At 43.9% G+C, this 21,141-nt stretch overlaps 1 protein-coding gene across 1 annotated transcript in view; it reads right to left on the bottom strand.

Moving 5' to 3' along the window:
• The window catches only part of LOC137616436 (leukocyte elastase inhibitor-like), a 359,050-nt gene extending 339,790 nt beyond the window's left edge, over nt 1–19,260 (bottom strand). The window contains exon 1 of the mRNA XM_068346185.1: nt 19,087–19,260. Within this exon, the coding sequence (XP_068202286.1) occupies nt 19,087–19,163 (77 nt within the window). The 5' untranslated portion in view covers nt 19,164–19,260. The remainder of the gene's footprint in view (nt 1–19,086) is intronic.
• Nucleotides 19,261–21,141: the final 1,881 nt, after the last annotated feature.

Below are 21,141 nucleotides of genomic sequence, written 5' to 3'. Positions count from 1 at the left end.
ATACATATATATATACATATATATATATATATATATGTATATATAATATATATATATATATATATACACACACACACACACACATATATATATATATATATGTACATATATATATATTATATATATACATATATATATATATATATACACACATATATATATATATATATATACAGTGGAACCTCTACATACGATCTTAATTCGTTCCAGAAACTGCTTCGTATGTTAAAACAATCGTATGTTGGAGCAAATATTCCCATAAGAATACACTGTACAGTAAGTTGTATAATTTGTTCCACACCCCAAAAACCTATAACAACTCCATAATAAATTACTACATATAATTACACATAATAGCATAACTGCATAATATGAAATAAGGATGTAAAAAAGATAATTATAAAGAAATAAATAAAAAATGTGTTTTTATTGTCACTTTACCTTAGAGACAGGCCAACGCAGGTGTAGGATTTGCTACGCCAGGAGGAGACGGATGATCGGCGAGAAGGTAGACATGATGTTAACATGTTCTTTAAATAAATTCTCTCTCTCTCTCTCTCTCTCTCTCTCTCTGGTTCTTGTTCACTGTTAGTGTTAGAGACGTCTATTAATTTTTTCTGTGAGAGAGAGAGAGAGAGCGAGAGAGAGAGAGAGAGCGAGAGAGAGAGAGAGAGAGAGAGAGATTAAACAAAAATGTGTTGTGTACATATGATTTTAACAGCGTCAACGAGTTGAAAGACAATTAAATGTAACTAAAAAAGTAATATCAGCGAATCTGAATTCCTTTATTAACTAAATTAAATATTGATACAAACACTCGTGTGCGTATGCGCCAACACACACACACGCAGGAGGAGACACGATCGGCGAGGAGGTAGAGATGGTGACTGCAATAACGTACTGTAACTTACATTACGGAAACTTTAATCTAACTTAGCTTATTTATTTTTTTTTATTTTTATATTTCATATTTTTTACATTTTTTTTCTTTTGATTTTTAATTTTCATCACTTTCAGTGACGAGTTACGGTACGTTATCACAGTCACCATCTCTACCTCCTCCCCGACCGTCTGTCTCTTACTGCGTAGCAATTCCTGCACCTGTGTGTGTGTTTGTGCATACGCACACGAGTGTGTATCAATATTTGTGTTAGTTAATAAAGGAATTCAGATTCGCTGTTACTGTATTACAGTACTTTCTTAGTTACATTTAATTGTTTTTCAACTCGTTGACGCTGTTAAAAATCATATGTACTCTAAACACATTTTTGTTCAATCTCTCTCTCGGAAAAAAAATAATAGACATCTCTAACACTATAACAGCGAAGAAGAACAAGAGAGAGAGAGAGAGAGAGAGAGAGAGAGAGAGAGAGAGAGAGGTGAGATTTTATTTAAAGAACATGTTAATGCTATGTTTAAAGAGAAACAGAAAAAGAGAGAGGACTTTTTTAAAAGAGCTTGTAAATGCTATCTTGGTTTTCTTTGCTTCACATTTTTCTTTCTTTCTGTTCATCACGCTGGCCCTTCTCACAAATGATCGTTGCCAACAATCTCTTTGTCCTTTATCCCTATCAACAAAAGGCGTTCTATCTCTTCCAGGGTATTGCTACGACGTCTTATAATAATGGTGATCTCCTTCGATGGTTTATCTGCTTTAATGGCTGCCTTCTGCTTGATGATCGTCGAGATCATAGGCCTATTCCGACCATATTGTTTAGCCATATCACTCACATGCACACTGCTCTCATGTTTTTCTATAATTTCTTGCTTCAATTCTAATGAAAGAATTGCCTTCTTCCTTTTCTCACCACTACCTGTACTTAGGCACCATGATTATAGGTAAAATCAAAAAGGAAATGTGAGAAAAGGAAGAAAATAAGCACTGTTAATAACAGACCAAACAGAGGACAACCACACGATACACACAAGAACAGAGAACAGAGCACTAGATGCTCAATGGCGTCCCTCTTACGTGCTGCCATCTACCGGTGTAAACAAGATCTACATCGGATGTTGGAGCATTACTTCGGGTGTCGAGACAAAAATTTGATGGAATTTCACTTCGGACGTTGGAACAATCGTATGTAAAGACAATCGTATGTAGAGGTTCCACTGTACTGTATACTACATTAGGTATTTGTTTGCGACAAAAGTAAGTGTAATTTTCGAAGGAAACAGGTGTTTTTCTAAAGGGAAAAGTTGGTTTTTAATAGGAATAGTTACCATGATGGCAAGTACAATAATATCTATATTTTTGTATATTTGGAGGTAGAACCTTGGCTAGGGGTTGTGACCTGGGAAGGGGGTCCGGGGGCTTGCCCCCGGCTAAGGGTTGTGACCTGGGAAGGTTTGTAACCTGGGAAGGGGATCCGGGGGCTTGACCCCAGCTAAGGGTTGTGACCTAGGAACTACCAGGTTAGGTTAGGTGGGTTTGTTAAGTTCTGTACCCTTTTATATAGAAAAATGCTTTAAAATACAAATTTTATCAAATTAATTTACTGAAAAACAATGTAAATTAATACAAACATATTATTCATGCATTGCTAATATTAGCGTAGCATTGCTAACGTTATCAATGTCAGCGTAACATTGCTAATGTTAGCGTGCACAGTACATACGTTCTTGATGAGTGAAGTGAGGACGGAATTTGAACAAGAGCCATTATATTTAAAAATTTTAACAGAAAATATAGGTTTTCCTGTAGAAAATAGCGTGATTTAACCGGTTTTCACCTTCATTTCATCCACAACAACAACAACATCCAGTTTGGTTACTTGAAGTTAGTCAAACTGGTTGTTCTGTTTGTTTTTCGGTAACGGAGTCTAGAGAGTAAACATGAATGAACTAGAATGGGAAATTTGTCCAGAGCAAGTATTTATGTGAAATCGGGTCATGACAAGGTGATAACAAAATGTATAAAAGTAATATAGCAAGATAAAATGGAACGTATGATAAATATTTAATGGGAATATAAATTGAGGTGATTTTATAAGATATCGGATAATAAAAAGAGTAATTCTTGGGTCAAACGTAATATGTATACGAGGGTATTACATGAAAGGAATGGTATAGTTGTACTGGATCAAGTCAAATACTTGAATACTGTACTCGAATAGTTGAAGATGCAGAGTAGAGAAGAAGAAATCCTATTGGTGGAGGCGGAGTTTATGCGCAGGTGGGAGGAGTTTATGCGCAGAAGGTTGCAACCTGCTATGTAAAAACGAACGAACGAGAGCGACTAAAACCGAACCGTAGAATGTCAACAAATAAATGAAAAATATGACAAATTCGGAGATAATTAGTATTTTTCCTAACCATACAAACCTTAGCTATTTATATAAGGGGTATTACTTTCGGCGTAGCTGAATGACGAGCCATTAGATTTTTAACGATGGTTAACTACCCTCTCGCTAGTTAGCGAGGGGGTAGAGGAGGGGTAGCTAGCTACCCCTCCCCCCTCACACACCGGTGAACTGATTCACTTCGCTTAGAGGTAGGACTTCACGGGGGACAGGGCTGGCGGGCAAGTTTGATTAAATAGCTAAGGTTTGTATGGTTAGGAAAAATACAAATTACAGTGAACCCTCGCTACTTCGCGGTTCGACAATCGCGGATTCACCACTTCGCGGGGTTTTCCCATAACCCATATATATATACATATCGCGGATTTTCCGGAAAATTCGAAAATACCGCGAAATCTGAAGATAACCAAATACGATATTTTGTTACCTGTAATTCCATTAATACTGTAATTAGTAATATCTGCTCTTACTGATTGTTCATTGCATTACATATGATATATAATTCAGCACAGAAAGAAATAAAACACGAAAAGAGAATGTGATCATACGATAATTCAGTACGTAGTAAAATTAAATCGAACATGAAACGCAAATCAGATGCAGTCATACCATATTAGAATGGTGTGTACTGTAATGGATGTGCTTCTTTTCCATGAATCTTTTGTATGTATACGTACGTAGTACAGTACTGCATCCAATAATATTCTTTGTTGCAAAAATCACATTTCGAATACTGTAAGCGTACGAGAGAGAGAGAGAGAGAGAGAGAGAGAGAGAGAGAGAGAGAGAGAGAGCGTAAAATAGCGTACGTAAATTTTTATTATTATTGTTATTATTATTATTATTGTTGTTGTTGTTAATAAAATTATTATTGTTATTATTATTAATCATTATTATTATTATTATTACTGTACAGTATTATTATCATTATTTATTATTATTACGGTATTGTACTTAATCTACGTACGTTCAGTATGCGCGGGGGCATCTTCTATGAGTAACCAACGCGCCATAGTACTAAGACGGGTTGTGATTGGTTCAAGCGCTGATAGATGACGAATCAAAACTCAAGTTTTGTTATCTAGCCTGTGATTGGTGTTTTGCCCGCATCTTCTACCCGCAGCATCAAAGTTCTCGCGGGGCTGCATCGTTCACTTTCTCTTTCCGCGTATTGCTGAGTAGACGTTCTTAACTTTGTGAAGTTTAATCTGTGCTGTGTGCGACTGTTTTAAGTTGAACTTTTTGTTGAACTTTCTGTTACAATGCCTCCCAAGCGTTCTGCTTCTAGTAAGGCTGGTAGTGAGCCTAAACGCCACCGAAGGATGATGACGATAGCTGAGAAGGTTACGCTTCTCGACATGTTAAAAGATGGTAGAAGTTACGCGGCCGCCGGCCGCCATTTTGGCATCAACGAATCCACCGTTCGCTACATCAAGAAGGACGAGGCGAACATTAGAAAGACTGCTGCAATCACCTTTAGCAGATCAGCGAAGCGAGTCGTTACAACGCGTAATAAAACGATCGTACGCATGGAAGGTGCTTTAGCTGTGTGGATTGCCGACTGCCGGAAGAAGAACATAGCGTTGGATACGAACACCATCCAAACAAAGGCTTTGAGCTTATATGAGAATTTTGCTGCAAAGGAACCTAAAGAGGACGACGGCAACCATGCTGAAGATGATGATGATGCAGATGATCCTCAACCAGGGACATCCACTGATTCCCAGCCTCAGAAACGTTTTTCCGCAAGCAAAGGATGGTTCGCGAAGTTTCAGAAACGCTTCGCCCTGAAAAGCGTTTCCCTGCATGGGGAGTCTGCTTCCGCTGACACTGCCGCTGCTGAAACTTACGTGAACCAGACTTTCAAGAACATTATCGCTGAAGGTGGATACAAGCCGGAACAAGTCTTTAATATGGATGAAACCGGCTTGTTTTGGAAGAGAATGCCGTCGCGAACTTTCCTGTTCAAAGAGGAAGCCAAAGCCTCTGGCTTTAAGGCATTCAAGGATCGCGTTACCCTCGTGATGTGTGGCAATGCTGCTGGATTTTTGTTAAAGCCGGGGCTTATTTATAAGTCGAAAAATCCTCGCGCTTTGAAAAATAAAAATAAGAATCTCCTTCCCGTGTACTGGATGCATAATCAAAAAGCATGGATTACGAAGATGCTGACCTCCAACTGGTTCCACCAGTGTTTCATCCCGCAAGTCAATGAATATCTCTTAGAGAAGGGCTTGCCATTCAAGATCCTTCTCCTTATGGATAACGCTGGTGGACACGCAACTGACCTGTCGCGTGAGGGCGTTCAGGTTGAGTTCCTGCCACCCAACACCACGTCATTAATTCAACCAATGGACCAGGGGGTTATCAGGGCGTTCAAGGCCCTCTACACGAAGAATACCTTGGCGGACCTCGTTGCGTGTGTGGATGCTGCCCAAGATGACGAGGATGAAGACTTCAACTTGAAGGCGTACTGGCGGCAGTACACCATAGCCACGTGCCTGCAGAATATTCAAAAGGCACTTCAAGAGATGAAACCTGCAACCGTAAATGCGAGCTGGAAGAAGTTGTGGCCCGATATTGTTTACGACGACAAGGGATTTACTCCGTCGGAAATCCAACACTCTGCAATACGGAAATCTGTGCAGTTGGCTGCCATAATTGGGGGTGACGGGTTTGGCGACATGACGACTGAAGACGTCGACGAGTTGTTGGACTGCCATTCCCAGCCCCTAACTGACGCAGACCTCGAAGACCTGACGAAATCGGCAAGTGAGGAAGAGAGTGAGGGTACCCAGGAAGAGACCCAAGAAAATGTCGAAGAAACGGGCTTAACATTAGAACGGCTTGCCAAGTTCTGCAACCATATGAAGGAGGCGAAAGAAATGTTACAAGAGTGGGACGAGGATATGGTTCGCTCGATGCAATTCTGCAACAAGGTTGATGACATCACGACTCCCTACAGGATGCTCTTGGATCGAAAAAAGAAGCAGCGGCAACAACTTCCGATCACAATGTTTTTTCAGCCTCGCAAAAAAGAGCCAGTTCCTCCTGCTAGTACGCCTTCGGAAGAAATTGAAGAAGTTGAAGAGGTGTCCCAGGAAAAGACACCTCCGTCTGAAGAGACGTAAAATACTATCATTGACTGCACAGTAGAACACATCATCAGCTTCATCATCATCATTTCTACTGTGCAGCAAATTCATCGCCATCGTCATTCAAGTTTTTCTTGAACTTCTTTCGTGGTGAGTACAGTAACAATCTTTATTTTTTACTTTAACCTGTTTTATAGTTTAGTAATGTACGTACTGTATGCATTAAGTTAAAGGGAAGGTTTTAAAAGTCTACATGTTGTAACCTATCATATTTTTTTTGTTTAAAATTTACATTTACGTACGTAAAACAATCTCTCTCTCTCTCTCTCTCTCTCTCTCTCTCTCTCTCTCTCTCTCTCTCTCTCTCTCTCTCTCTCTCTCTCTCTCTCTCAAATTGTTTTCCTGCTTTGCTACGTACAAGTACTGTATAATTTATATTTGTAAGGTAACATATTTTGTAAATGCTTTTACTGTAAATACTGTATGTACTGTATCATTATTTATCACTATCATCATGCGCGTTAAATGCCTTGTTTGTTCTGAGCGTGGTTGTTTACTGAGCGTACACGCCGTCGTTTCAGGCGGCGTCATAAAGAAAAAGATTTCATTTGGAAGTCCAAAGAAAAATACGTAAACTAAAACATTGGTAATAAAAAAATCAACATACAGTACTGTATAATCAATATAATCGATGCAAAAACTAACCTATACGTACATATATGTGTACACTAAATGAGTTTGTTTCTTCATTATGATCAGAGATGAACGTAAACAAAACATTGGTTGCCATTTTTTATCGTGCTTTTTAGGTGTTTAGGAAACACATGATATAAAATCGCCTTTAATATTTGTGCCTGTTTTAGTTTAGGGTGCTGTAGTACATGCATTAAGTGTTCTGTACATTAAAGGGTGGTTTGTTAACAGTACTACGTACAAGGGAAGGTTTTAAAAGTCCGAATATACATGTTAAATAAATAGGTAAATATGCTGTCACTACTTCGCGGATTTTCACCTATCGCGCCCGCGTCTGGAACCTATCTACCGCGATAAACGAGGGTTCACTGTATCTCCGAATTTGTCATTTGTTCCGTAACCGAAATACAAACCACGCTATTTACATAGGGTGACTTAACCCTTAGGTAGGGTGGAAAGTCCCAGCCTTACTGGCTTTGGCTTTTGCCCGGGGACTCAGAATCCGAGTGATTAGCACTCGAGAAAAGGAGTCCCTGCACCTTGCAAATTCCTTGCTCCGCAAGGAACGTGCGGCCTACATAAGCTTGTGTGTGAAGGAATGAAGTGTGACTCATCCTAGGAAGTTGACCTGAAGTCCTTTAGATGGAATTCTAGGCTAGGACGTTCCCAATACCACCTCGTCAGGGTACGGGGGACGCGACAGTATTATATTAAAACTAGGAACACAAGGATGCATGGTTTACCTGCAGTGGTTTGAGGTCAGCTATGCAGAGAACCCAGGATGCTGCTTTCCCCAAGAGAGGGGAGGATAAAGAAAAGAGTAAGGGCCAGACATACTCTTTCATTCATGCAGTCTAAAACCGGGTAACAATGCCCTCAACCTTCTGCTACCTGTCCATTAAGGAGCCTGAGGTTAGACCAGCTGTTGTGCAGCCACCACAGGGCCGATAAGAGAAAGTATCGAGACTCCTGTGGGTCACGTCCTGCAGGTAGTGGGCTGTGAAGGTCGTTTGACGCTTCCAGACCCCAGCTTGTAGAACCTGCGTCACAGAGATGTTTCTCTTGAATGTCAGAGACGTTGCGATGCCTCTGACATCGTGTGCTCTAGGGCGACGTGACGGAGGAGGGTCTGGATTCAGGGCATGATGGATGACCCTTCGAATCCAAGCTGAGATGGTATTCTTGGTGACCCTCCTCTTCGTCCTTCCTGTGCTCACAAACAGGGCTTGCACGCGAGGACGAACTGCAGCTGTTCTTTTAAGATAACGCCTCAGACTCCTTACTGGGCATAGTAGGAGATGGTCTGGCTCATCTGTTACAGAACGAAGACTCGAAATCCTGAAGGAGTCGAACCGTGGGTCCGGAACTCCAGGATTTTGAGTCTTAGCTACAAACTCAGGGACGAACCTGAACGTTACCTCCCCCCATCCTCTTGAATGGGCGACGTCGTACGAGAGACCATGAAGTTCACTGACACGCTTGGCTGAAGCCAGGGCGAGCAGGAACACCATCTTCCAAGTCAGGTGATGATCAGAAGCCTGGCGTATTGGTTTGAACGGGGGTCTCTTAAGAGCCCTGAGAACCCGAACCACATTCCATGGAGGAGGTCTCACTTCCGACTGAGGGCAGCTAAGTTCGTAGCTTCGTATGAGCAAAGAAAGTTCCAGCGAGGAAGAAATATCTATTCCTTTCAGCCTGAAGGCCAGGCATAAGGCTGAGCGATAGCCTTTCACCTCCGAAACCGAAAGGCGCATTTCCTCTCGCAAATATACAAGAAACTCCGCTATTGCTGGAATAGTGGCATCGAGGGGAGAGATACCCTTCCCACGACACCAACCACAGAAGACTCTCCACTTCGCCTGGTAGACCCCTGCAGATGACTTTCGCAGGTGTCCAGACATCCTCTCCGCAACTTGTTGCGAAAAGCCTCTCTCTGAGGAGATGCTGGATAGTCTCCAGGCGTGAAGTCGAAGCGATGCTACGGCTTTGTGGAAGATGTTGCAGTGTGGTTGCTTGAGTAGCTCGTGTCGTAGGGAAAGTTCCCTTGGGAGTTCCGTCAGGAGCTGCAGAAGGTCCGGGAACCACTCTGCATGATGCCATAGCGGAGCTATCAAGGTCATTGACAGGTTGACCGATAGTCGGGTCTTGTTGAGCACCCTTCTCATCAGACAGAACGGTGGGAAGGTGTAGATGTCGATGTTGTCCCGCCGTTGTTGAAGGGCATCTTGCCAGAGTGCCTTGGGGTCCGGGACTGGGGAGCAGTACAGCGGCAGCTTGAAGTTCAAGGCTGTCGCGACCAGGTCCACTGTCGGGGAACCCCACAAAGTCAGGACTTTGTTGGCTACTAGAGGATCCAAAGACACTCGGTACTCACTATCTGCGATGCTTTGCTCAGACTGTTGGCGAGCACATTCCTTTTGCCCGGAATGAAGCGAGCTGATAGTGGAATCGAGTGGACTTCGGTCCATCTCAGTATCTCTACTGCAGGATGGGATAGTTGTTGTGAAAAGGTACCTCCCTGCTTGTTGATATAAGCCACTACTGTGGTGTTGTCGCTCATCACCACCACGGAGTGACCCGCCAGGATCTGTTGGAACTGTTGAAGAGCCAGATATATGGCCTTCATTTCTAGCAGATTGATGTGGAGGTAATTTTCTGATTCTGACCATAGGCCTGAGATCCTCTGGTTCAGAACGTGGGCCCCCCACCCTTCTTTTGACGCGTCCGAGAACAGCATCAAATCCGGGGGCAGGACGAGAAGATCCACTCCCTTTCGAAGGTTTTCGTCGGTCAACCACCACTGCAGGCCCGTCCGTTCCGTAGGCCCCATAGGGACCAGAACATCCCGGGAATCGTTGCCTTGATTCCACCGGGACTTGAGCAGCCATTGCAGGGATCTCATCCTGAGGCGGCCGTTTGGAACTAGACGGGTCAAGGAAGACAGGTGACCTAAGAGACGTAACCAAGATTGGGCTGGAAGCTCTTCTCGTCTGAGGAAAGGATCTGCGACCCTCCTCAGCCTTGCTATCCTGTCGTCTGATGGAAAGACTTTGTGGAGATTGGTATCCAATATCCTGCCTAGATATACCAGTCGTTGAGATGGAAGCAGAGAAGACTTCTCGAGATTTACCATGATCCCTAGATCTTGGCAAAGTCCCAAAAGCTTGTCTCGGTGTCGAAGAAGGGTCGACTCCGAGTCTGCCAGGATCAGCCAGTCGTCCAGATAGCGAAGGAGACGGATGCCGATCCTGTGTGCCCACGAAGATATCAGGGTGAACACTCTGGTGAACACCTGTGGTGCTGTGGAGAGACCGAAACACACCACCTTGAACTGGTAGATCTTGTTGTCTAGGCTGAATCTCAAGTACTTCCTGGAAGACGGATGGATTGGGATCTGGAAGTACACGTCCTTCAGATCCAGTGTGCACATGAAGTCTTGCGGTCTCACTGCAAGTCTGACCGTGTCTGCTGTCTCCATGCTGAACGAAGTTTGTTTGACAAACTTGTTCAGGGCTGAGAGGTCGATGACGGGTCCCCAGCCTCCAGACGCCTTCTTTACAAGAAAGTCGACTGAAGAAGCCTGGGGACCCGTCGACAACCTCTTGGAGAGCATCCTTCTTGAGAATGGTCTCGACTTCAGCCCGAAGGGCTAGCCCCTTTGCCGATCCCATGGCATAGGAGCTCAACGACACTGGATTCGCTGTCAGGGGAGGGAGAGATGTTATGAACGGGACGCGATATACTTGGCTGATCACAGAGATCGTCCAGGAATCGGCCCCGAGTTGCTGCCACCTGAATGCGCAATTTTGCAGGCATCCCCCCACTGGTGGACATGCAGGGGGATTGCCAATCCTAGCGTTTGCGGCCTCAGCCGCTCCCTCTAGGATTCCTGCCTCCCCTGAAGGACTTTCCACCCTTCTTGTCTTTGACAGGAAAGGGCTGCTGTTTGGACACCTTTGCCTTTGCTGCCGGAGCCGGTTTCGATGTCCTACACTGACGAGGCTGTTGTTGTTGAGGTGCTGGAGGCTTGTAGGGTCTGGATGTAAGAGCCCTTTTGAAGGAGAGAATCGTGATTCGCTTTCCTCCACCTCTCAGCTGTCCATTCCACATCCTTGGGCTCAAACAGGCTCTTTCCAAGGATGGAAGAGTGTCTGAGCTTGTAGACATCCACGGCTGGGACCTTTGAGTGGAACCTCTCGGTCACCGCATCACGACACTTCAGGATCGAGTTTGCCCACAAGTTCGCAACTTGGTGAGCCAAGAACTCGATGGTGCGTGTGCCCGAGAGGAGGAAAGTCTCCATGGCCTTCCTGGTGCTCTCCTTGGACAAGTCCTCGGATCGAAACAGGATGCCCAGAGACCCCAGCCAGACATCCAGCCACGAAGTGGCCTGCATGGCACACTTTGCGACTTTCTCCTGACTCAAGATCTCTGTAGCCGAGAATGTCACCTGCCGGGCGGAGAGTTTCTCAAGAGAAATTCCCCTGGTAAGCTCTTCCACAGAATGATGGAGAGGAAGAGCTAAACAAGGCTCCCCCATGATCTCGAAGTACCTCCTCTGTTGTACACGAGGAGGTGGGAGGAGTTTGTTACCGGCAGAGGAACGGCTGGAGGAGGCGAGTTCGGAGAGCTGGCCCTCATCCTTGTCTCTGGCGCTCTTTACCCCCTGGGACCAGGGCAGAGCCGCGCTGGCCTTCGAGGGTTTTTGAGTGCCGTAGACTTGGTCCAGGACCGTATCCTTGCCTTCGCGAGGGGCAGTCCCCAGGTCCTCGAACCTGTTGAGTTGCCTCATCAGATTCAGGACCTGCCAGAAGGCATGCTCCACTCATGCTGCTCTCCTCCTGGTGGACTGGCAACAAAGTCTCCTGTCCCCAACTGCTCTACTTGGGGGGACACGTGGACATTCTCCTGGGGTCTTGCTGGCTCTGGTCGAATCTGGGAAGAAGACTTTGGGACAGTCTTCGAGTCCTTGGGCTCCCTCCTAGGAAGGATACAGGACTCCAGTAAAGAAGTCTGAGGGCTCCTCTCTGCCCCCACACGGGACGATTCTCCTACTCGAGGTGGGGTTCCTCCCATTGGTGCCGTGAGAGAATGTCTCACCTCGCTGGATTCTCCTGAGGACGGAAAGGCTTCGTCCACAGGAAAAGGAGAAAACGTCTGAGAGGGGGGAAGGGCCTTCCTGACGGACTTCTTAAGAGCCAGTTTAACCCTAGGAGAAGTCATCACCAAGTCTACTCCTCTCTTCCTCTTCAGCGGAGACGAGGCTGCCATTGGTTTGAGGCCCAGATCAGCGAGGGCTGGCTTAACAGCCTGGACGACCGCTCCGATCAGGGAACCAAACCAAGGCTGACGGCTGACAGATGCAGTGTCAGCGACTCCCGCTGGAAGGAAGGGGATCGGGCTATCCTTTGGAGTAGACACCACAGGGCCTGCCTGAAAAGAAGAAGATGAAGAGTGTTGCCTAGACTTCTCTGAAGATTTTTCCTCCTCCTGCAAGTGCGCTGTTCTGCGCTTACGGGGGGGGGGGGAGATCGTGAAGACGATGATCTGGAAGTACGCGCTCCTGAAGACTCGCAAGGTTGCCCGTGCTGCGAAACCCGGCGGGAATAGCGGGTCCGCGCGCAGGCGAACGTTGGCGCGCGGAGATGAAAGCGCGGGTGCGTGAGAGAGAGGGCGCCTGGGCGAGTGGGTGCGCGTGGTTTTAAGGGCGAGCGCTGGGCACGCGGGCGCGCAGTGTCTCATTCCAATCTAGAAGCGCGCACAGGTGAGTGCGCGTGATGGCGCGCAGGCGATGGCTGGCGCGTGGGCGAGATCTGAGGGCGCGCAGGTGATCGTAGGCGAGGAGGCGAAGGAAGAATCTCCTTCCCTGCGCCCAGATCCGGAGATCGTGGGCGCGCGGGCGAACGTGGGCGCGCGGGCGAACGTGGGCGCGCAGATGTGCGCTGGCGAGTAGGCAATCGTGGGCACTCAGGAGAACGTGGGCGTGCATGGCGCGCAGCAGGAACAGGGCGCACAGATGTGCGCTGGCGAGCAGGAGAGCGCTGTCGCACAGGAGATCTCTGACGAGCAGGAGCGCGCTGACGTGCAGGTGAGCGCTGGCGAGCAGGAGATCTACGGCGAGATGACTCAGCTACAGGAAATCGCTGGCGCGTTGAGTCCGAAGAGGGCTGGTCCTCAGCTACAGCAGGAGACCGCGCGCGCAGGAGATCGTGGGCGCGCAGGTAAAACCTGGCACTTAAGGGACTTACTCACATTGTGAGATAAGCCGTTATGCCCCAAAGGGGCCGGTTCCCGTTGGATAACGGGGTGCGTTGGCGCCCACTGCGCATCTGCGTCCAGGAACGGAGAAGGAAAACTCCCAGGTCTGGCAGGCGTAGGAGATTGCGAACGATCTGCTGAGAGGTCCAGAGATGCAGCTGCAACGGTCTGCTCACGTCAAGGAGGATCCTCTGCGGGGGACGTCAAAGGCGATGAACCGAAGAGGTGCCTCCTAACTCCCTTGTAGGGAGAAGGAAGGCCTCTAAGGCGAAGAGGAGGGCGAGCCTTACGGCGAAGACGACCTTGAGGGGCAGCAACACCATCGGCGGTCCTCCAAAGTGGAGTCTCTGTCAGTGAACTCCCCTGAGGGGGAGAATCACCCGCAGGAGAGACCGTTGGACTCAGCTCCTCCCTCGAAGGATGTTCGGAGGGGGGAACTGAGCCTTCAGCAACATCCGCAACAACAGCAGGGGTTTGACCCGACCCGTCGGAAGCCTCTGCCACAACAACATCAACAATAGACAGAGGATCTACCTCTGCTATTACCGGCGACTGTTTGACAGCTGCACCCAACTGGATCAGGTCGAACAGGGCTTCCCTGGAGGGCGAGCCCTTAAGCCCCAAGGAAGCCCAAAGCTGCAAAAGATCATCATTAGCAACAGAGTTATCAATATCCTCCCCCGGAGGAGGAGGAGGAGCTGCCTCGCTAAGGGAAGCAACTCCCTCTCCCGAACCCCGAGGTTGGTCAACAAAAGAATGGCCTACGCTACCACTCGGCGGCCTCTCACGAGAGACCGATCGAGTGGGAGCTTCGGAGGAGGTTCGGGCAACGGAAGAAGAGTCTTTGGAACCTTCCTTCTTCAAGGAAGCCCTTGAAGGAGAAAGGGCACACCTAGACTACTTCTTACGTCGCAGGGAAAACCTCTCCCACTGGGAGGTAGACCACTCCCTACACTCACAACAAGTTTTATCCCTATCACACCGTTGACCTCTGCAGTACGGTCACAAGGTGTGAGGGTCCGTCTCGACCGCCGACATGAACGTCCCACAAGGGCGGTCGGGTAAGCCAAGGCACTTCCGCATGATAGAGAGAGAGAGGCCAACTTCCAAACACACAAGCTGCAAGAAAAAGCAAAAAAAGATTAAGGCTGTCAAAAATGCGAGGGTGAGACAGACACGTCTGATCATCACCCGAGCCAAAAGTGAAGTGAATCAGTTCACCGGTGTGTGAGGGGGGAGGGGTAGCTAGCTACCCCTCCCCTACCCCCTCGCTAACTAGCAAGAGGGTAGTTAATCCTCGTTAAAAATCTAATGGCTCGTCATTCAGCTACGCCGAAAGTAATACCCCCTATGTAAATAGCGTGGTTTGTATTTCGGTTACGGAACAAACTGCTAATGTTAGCATGTTACGCTAACATTGCTAATGTTAGATTGCGCAGCTCAATATTACCGTATTTTTCCATCGGTTTATTATACCTCCAAGAAGGTAATGTATAGAGAAGAAAAGGCTTGTTTTGCCATTATATACCATTTCCCCAACCAAAACCCCGAGTTCCCACTGGGGGTCCCCCATTATCGTAGAATATGGATATATATATATATATATATATATATATATATATATATATATATATATATATATATATATATATACATATATACATACATAAATATATATATATACATACATATATATATATATATATATATATACATACATATATATATTTATATACATACATACATATATATATATACATATATACATATATATACATACATACATACATATACATACATACATACATACATATACATACATATATATACATACATACATATATATACATACATACATATATATACATACATACATATATATAAATACATACATATATATATATATATATATATATATATATATATATATATATATACATATATATATATATATATATATATATATATATACATATATATATACATATATATACTGTATATATATATATATATATATATATATATATATATATATATATATATATATATATTTCTGAATCTATTAATTTGCGACGGGAACGAGTGTCATTTTTTAAGACAGCGTAATTTTTTCTCCATAAGAAAAAGTAGTTTTTTCCTAGGTTACATTGCCCTGTAATACAGTAAAATAATACATAAATTTCAATAATATCGGTATATGCTTGCGACAAAAGTAAGTAACTTACCTTTACCACGGCAATATTTTCTAAGTTCAGCACCATCCGAACGCAAGTCACAGGTAGCTCCTGCTTAGTTTCCAACTTTCCCGATAGATAGAGCCCGTGTCATCCCAGTCTAAGAATCTTTCGTTTTTGCAATTTAATACTGTCCAATCAATCTAAATTTTTACCCTTTTTGTTAAGTTTGTGGTTAATAGGGACAAGTCATTTATAGTGACATTTGATACTGCTATGATAATTATCATGAATTGTTAGGTTAGGGAAAGGTCTTTACAATGTGTCGTCCGCTGAAGCCACGGCCAACTTACTCGATCGTAAAATTTCCCCCAAGCATTGTTTCCTGCCTGACTATAATAACAACCGTTTGGTGGTGCTCTGTTCGCCTATCAGCTGGTGGCGCAAGCTTTAACAGTTATCGATGTTCGGACTCATGTTTTCACTAATCCCAACAATCTTCATTTTTAACCTCTTGTTAAGATTGTTAGTTCGTTGGGACACGTCCTGAAATTATGCCGAATACTAATTTGTTATATATACAACCAAAGGTTAGGTTAGCCAACATCTAGTTAAGATATTTCGGTAGATAAAGCCAGTGTCATGTTATATATACAACCAAAGGTTAGGTTAGCCAACATCTAGTTAAGATATTTCGGTAGATAAAGCCAGTGTCAAACAAACCACCCGAACTAACCCTTCGTTTCCATGCGCTTGTAGGCCTACTTTTGCTGGCCGCGTGATTTCAAAATTCTAAATCCCCCCCCTCGATCCGAGATTGACCTACACGAGGTCGACCCTTTCCAACGCTAAACGCCGTAATGGACAGACGTGTTCCGTATAGTTTCTCTTTGAGCGATGGTGTCGAGTTTATTACTCATATAGATCACCCTGATGCTTTAAAGACAATAAGGTTTTTAGACCTACAGGACTTTACTCGGGTTACCCCGTAATTTTTTCATTTTTTATTTTGAAAAGGGCTCTTAGGTGACTTTAGGAGTCCCTGTGAAGGCCCAAGAACCCGAGGATTTAGACTTCAGCAACTACAAATATTAAGGTGATCCTGAGTAACTTTTTTATTATTACAATTTGGTTAACATATAATTTAGAGTGCTGCCCATAGCTTTTTTTTGTGTAAGAGAGAGACTTACGAAGGAGGTCCGGGGGCTTGCTCCCCGACTAGGGGTTTTGACCTGGGAACTACTGTACTAGGTTCAGTTAGGTTGGGTTTGTATGTTAGCGACAGTGGTTGGAGGGTCGCATGGGGGCATTAGCCCCCCCGGTTAGGTCACGAGGAAGGTGAGGACATGGCTTGTAGGCCAGATTAGGAGGGGAATTTTGGGTTAGTTGTCCATTTTTCTCACACGTTTCCGACATCCATGAGCAGAATGGTCCTAGTATGTAGATTGTTGGGACAAGCATTTACAAATTTAGTGAATTTAATATTACAGTATATCATTCTGAGATCATTCCCTTGAAAAAGAGCCGATTCAGGAAATTTTTTACTAGATTTTCGGCCGGTCCAAGGCATGTCCCCATAAACTACAGAAGCCAGTAGTATTTCCGGTATCCGGTATGCTATACCAAGTGAAAATAATACATTTAACAATAAAATTCAACTAATGTGGACCCTTTATATATATCTATATGGTAAAGTTTTAGATTCAACCAAATTGGGAAATGTATTATATTAATATATTTTCCTAGTAAAGCACGTGATAACAAAACACTTCTTCTCAATACATTATTGTCGCTAATGCATACTTACAGAGAAAAAAAATATTTCAGGAATTGAAGGTCTTGACTTTTTCTAAGTTTAGTGTATATCTTTCCATGGGCACGCAAGGTAGCTCTTGTTAGTTTGTATATCTGTTTTCATCTTACTTGGCTCCTCCCCATTGCGCAATGTGACAATATTTGCTTGAATGCGCATTTGCTCCTCCCACTAATGTCGCTCCTCCAATCTAAATACTACTGGGTTCTTTTCAAGGGTTATTATTGGACGATTCATTGGTCTCTCAGTCTTGTTTCAAGGATCTGTTTTTCGTGCAATATAACATTGTAAACGATAGTATTTTGTTTTTTTCCCTATTTCATTATGGGAGAAACCCGTGATTGTCGTTTGTTTTCGGTTTTCAAAAGTTCCGGTTTCTATATTTTCATCACACGTCACTTTACTGTCATGGATCCTCCGGTACGGTTGTGTGAAATATGTCGTTATTCCTATTTTGATGTGATCGGCCGATTTCATGGGAATTATAATGGAACTCCTGAAGTAGTGAATCGTTTTCTAAGGGAGCATTCCGTATTACCTTTAAGTGTCCAGTGTGGTAAATGTCATTCGCCTTTACATTTTCGTGAGGATAGACATGTGTGGTATTGTACCAAATCTGAACGTATTCCAGTACTTGATGATTCAGAAGAGGGTCAACCACAACCTTCCACATCTTCATCGTCATCTTCCGTTTAAGGTAAGAAGTGATTTAACAAAATATATATATTCAAATTTACCCCTGGTTAAAGGGGGGGTCGCAGGGGGGGCCCCCCCCGGTAGGGGTACAGGGCCCCTAGGTTAGGTTAGGTGGGTTTGTTAGGTTCTGTGGTGCCCTGAAAATTACTGTGGCCTTAAGGGGGGGTCGCAGGGGGGGCGAAGCCCCCCCCGGTAGGGGTACAGGGCCCCTAGGTTAGGTTAGGTGGGTTTGTTAGGTTCTGTGGTGCCTTGAAAATTACTGTGGCCATAAGGGGGGGTCGCAGGGGGGGCGAAGCCCCCCCCGGTAGGGGTACAGGGCCCCTGGGTTAGGTTAGGTGGGTTTGTTAGGTTCTGTGGTGCCCTGAAAATTACTGTGGCCTTAAGGGGGGGTCGCAGGGGGGGCAAAGCCCCCCCCCGGTAGGGGTACAGGGCCCCTAGGTTAGGTTAGGAGGGTTTGTTAGGTTCTGTGGTGCCTTGAAAATTACTTTGGCCATAAGGGGGGGTCGCAGGGGGGGCGAAGCCCCCCCCGGTAGGGGTACAGGGCCCCTAGGTTAGGTTAGGTGGGTTTGTTAGGTTCTGTGGTGCCCTGAAAATTACTGTGGCTTTAAGGGGGGGTCGCTGGGGGGCCCTACCCCCCTCCCCCCGGTAGGCCTAGTTAGGGGTATGGGGGAGGGGTGCTGGAACATTAATTATTCATTTATTGCAAATATCATTCAATGCCCCAACACCCTCCCCCCCCTTCCCCCACCCAAAACCCCGGTTCCCAAAGGGTGTCCCCCATAATTGGTGGGATGAACTAGGGTATACATAGTAAATCTCTAAATCGGTTGGTTTGCAGTCAAAATAAACGTTAAATTCATTGAAACCACACTATTTCTGATGCAACAAATATATTTTTATTGCATTTTTCCAAATTTGGCTGAAACTAAAAATTTACCAAAAAATCATTACATATCAGGCATCAACAGATATTAGATAAAGAAATATGCCATATAAAAAAGTAATCCTACCAAAGTTTGTCGGATGGTTTTCACATAAACTTCATTTAAACTACTTACAAAAAGCGGAACCTATTAGCAGGGGTCAGAAGCCGAGGAACCAAGTGTCTTAGGGAATTGATTTCAAAAAATGTCATTAAACACAAATAACACAATATAAATTGATATATGACACTTCAAAACGCTGAACTTATGTCAAGTTAAACACGTCAAGACTCACGAAAATAAACACAGATCGTTTCCTTGAATTCTTGACTTCGTCTTCGAGTACAGCTTATTTCGGAGTTCGGACGAATTTTAAAGTGGCGTATATTAAAAATTTTCCTTATTTTTCCGTCCAAAATTATCAGCAGCATTTTTTTTAAATGTATATTAAATAAAACATAAATTCGTATTAATTTTCATTTTTCTTGACTTCGAGTACAGCTTATTTCGGAGCTCGGACGAATTTTAAAGTGGTGTATATTAATACTTATTCTTATTTTTCCGTCCAAAATTATCAGCATCATTTTGTTTAAATGTAGATTAAACAAAACATACATTTGTATTAATTTTCATTTGTATGCACGGTTACTATCATAGAGTTGAAAAGTTAGAAGTGACACGTAGATGGAAGAAAAATTTACGCCATCTTGCCTAGGGTGGGTTACAATGTAAACGAACACGCGTGGATCCTACAAATAATTATAACTTCTTTGGATTTGAAGTCTTTTTTTCTTTTATTTCAAATGCCACTTGATTCTTACACACCTACTTACGGCTTGTGTGTATACGAAATGACAGGAGAAATAATAGGCTACACCAAAAGCTGTAACAAATAACATGGAAATTACATTTCTCCAATGCTGGTTATTGTGATTATTACCATATTAGATTATTTCTAAAATTAGACTCAATCACTATTGTTCACTGCAGTCTACATATTTCTAAGTGCAAACATAATTTAAGGTTTATGATGGATAAGGGAACTGTGGTGTGTGAGAAGACGAAGATTGGGTGTGAAAGTTGTTTAAGACAAGGTTTAGTAACCTAGTTATACTTTAATCATCAATGGCTGTTTATTATCATTATAGCGGGAGTAGTTTGAGAAGTCTAAGTAACGAATAGTATGGTGCAAGTGCATAAGTTATGAACGTGGCCCATGAATGTTGTGTGGAACGGCTGGTGTATCATGTATGTAATGTTGACTAGGACTAGGGGATATTGAAGACTGTGAAAGGAAACTGATGAGATTAGTGAAATACCCTGAAAGTATTTCCAAGAATGAAGTCAGATATAAATTAATGCAAAAGTATGATTGTGAGTAAATGGAAATAGAGATAGAACCATTAATGTTGATATGGATGGAGGAGGAAATGATAGGGTACTTGGAGAGTAAATATGTCTCTAAAGAAATGATGAGTGGAGCAAGTAATAGAATAAGTAAGGCAAAGGTTATGCATGAAAGTCACATAAGGAATTGACTAAATGATTATAATGTTAATCTCTCATTTATGAAAAAGAGACGTTATTGCTCAATGAAAATCAAAGAAAATATTTTAATTGTTGGCATGATTGATTGTTTGATTGATTTAAAGTGAAGAGTTTGCCAAGTATAGGGGGTTGATGAAATTTGAAAGTACAAGAAATTTATAATAAAAAGGTTAGCTCATGTGGAAGGCTTATCAAATGGACGGGGTATGGGAGAGGATGATCCAGAACAGAACGAGCACAGCAGGTATCAGAAAAAGGGCCTTAAAGTCCAAAAAATGACGAATGTAAGCACAATAGATTTTATGTACGTGGGGTGGAAAAGTTGGCAGAAAGTTTCTGTGCTAGGAGCTTATCCATGACTCAGTAGCAACCATTTATTTTTCTTTAAAGTTGCAATTTGTTAGGGGGTTGCTTAACATTTGAAAATAAAATACAGTAGATATATTGTGAAATACTGTATAAACAAAGAGAAAATCTCTAGTTAGGTGAAGTTTCCAAGAAATTACAAAATAAATCTTCAACCACTAGTAAAAGCAAGAGAGATTGGAAAGCCAGATAGCAAACATTAAATGGAAGATGAGGTACAGTATTAGGGTCATAACTGACGCTGCAAAGGCCCTTAACTAATACCTAGAGTTCACA

This window comes from Palaemon carinicauda, chromosome 22 (assembly GCF_036898095.1).
Source record: "Palaemon carinicauda isolate YSFRI2023 chromosome 22, ASM3689809v2, whole genome shotgun sequence".
NCBI lineage: Eukaryota > Metazoa > Arthropoda > Malacostraca > Decapoda > Palaemonidae > Palaemon > Palaemon carinicauda.
Note: the sequence above shows the minus strand (reverse complement) of the source record. Positions and strands in the feature narration are given on the sequence as shown.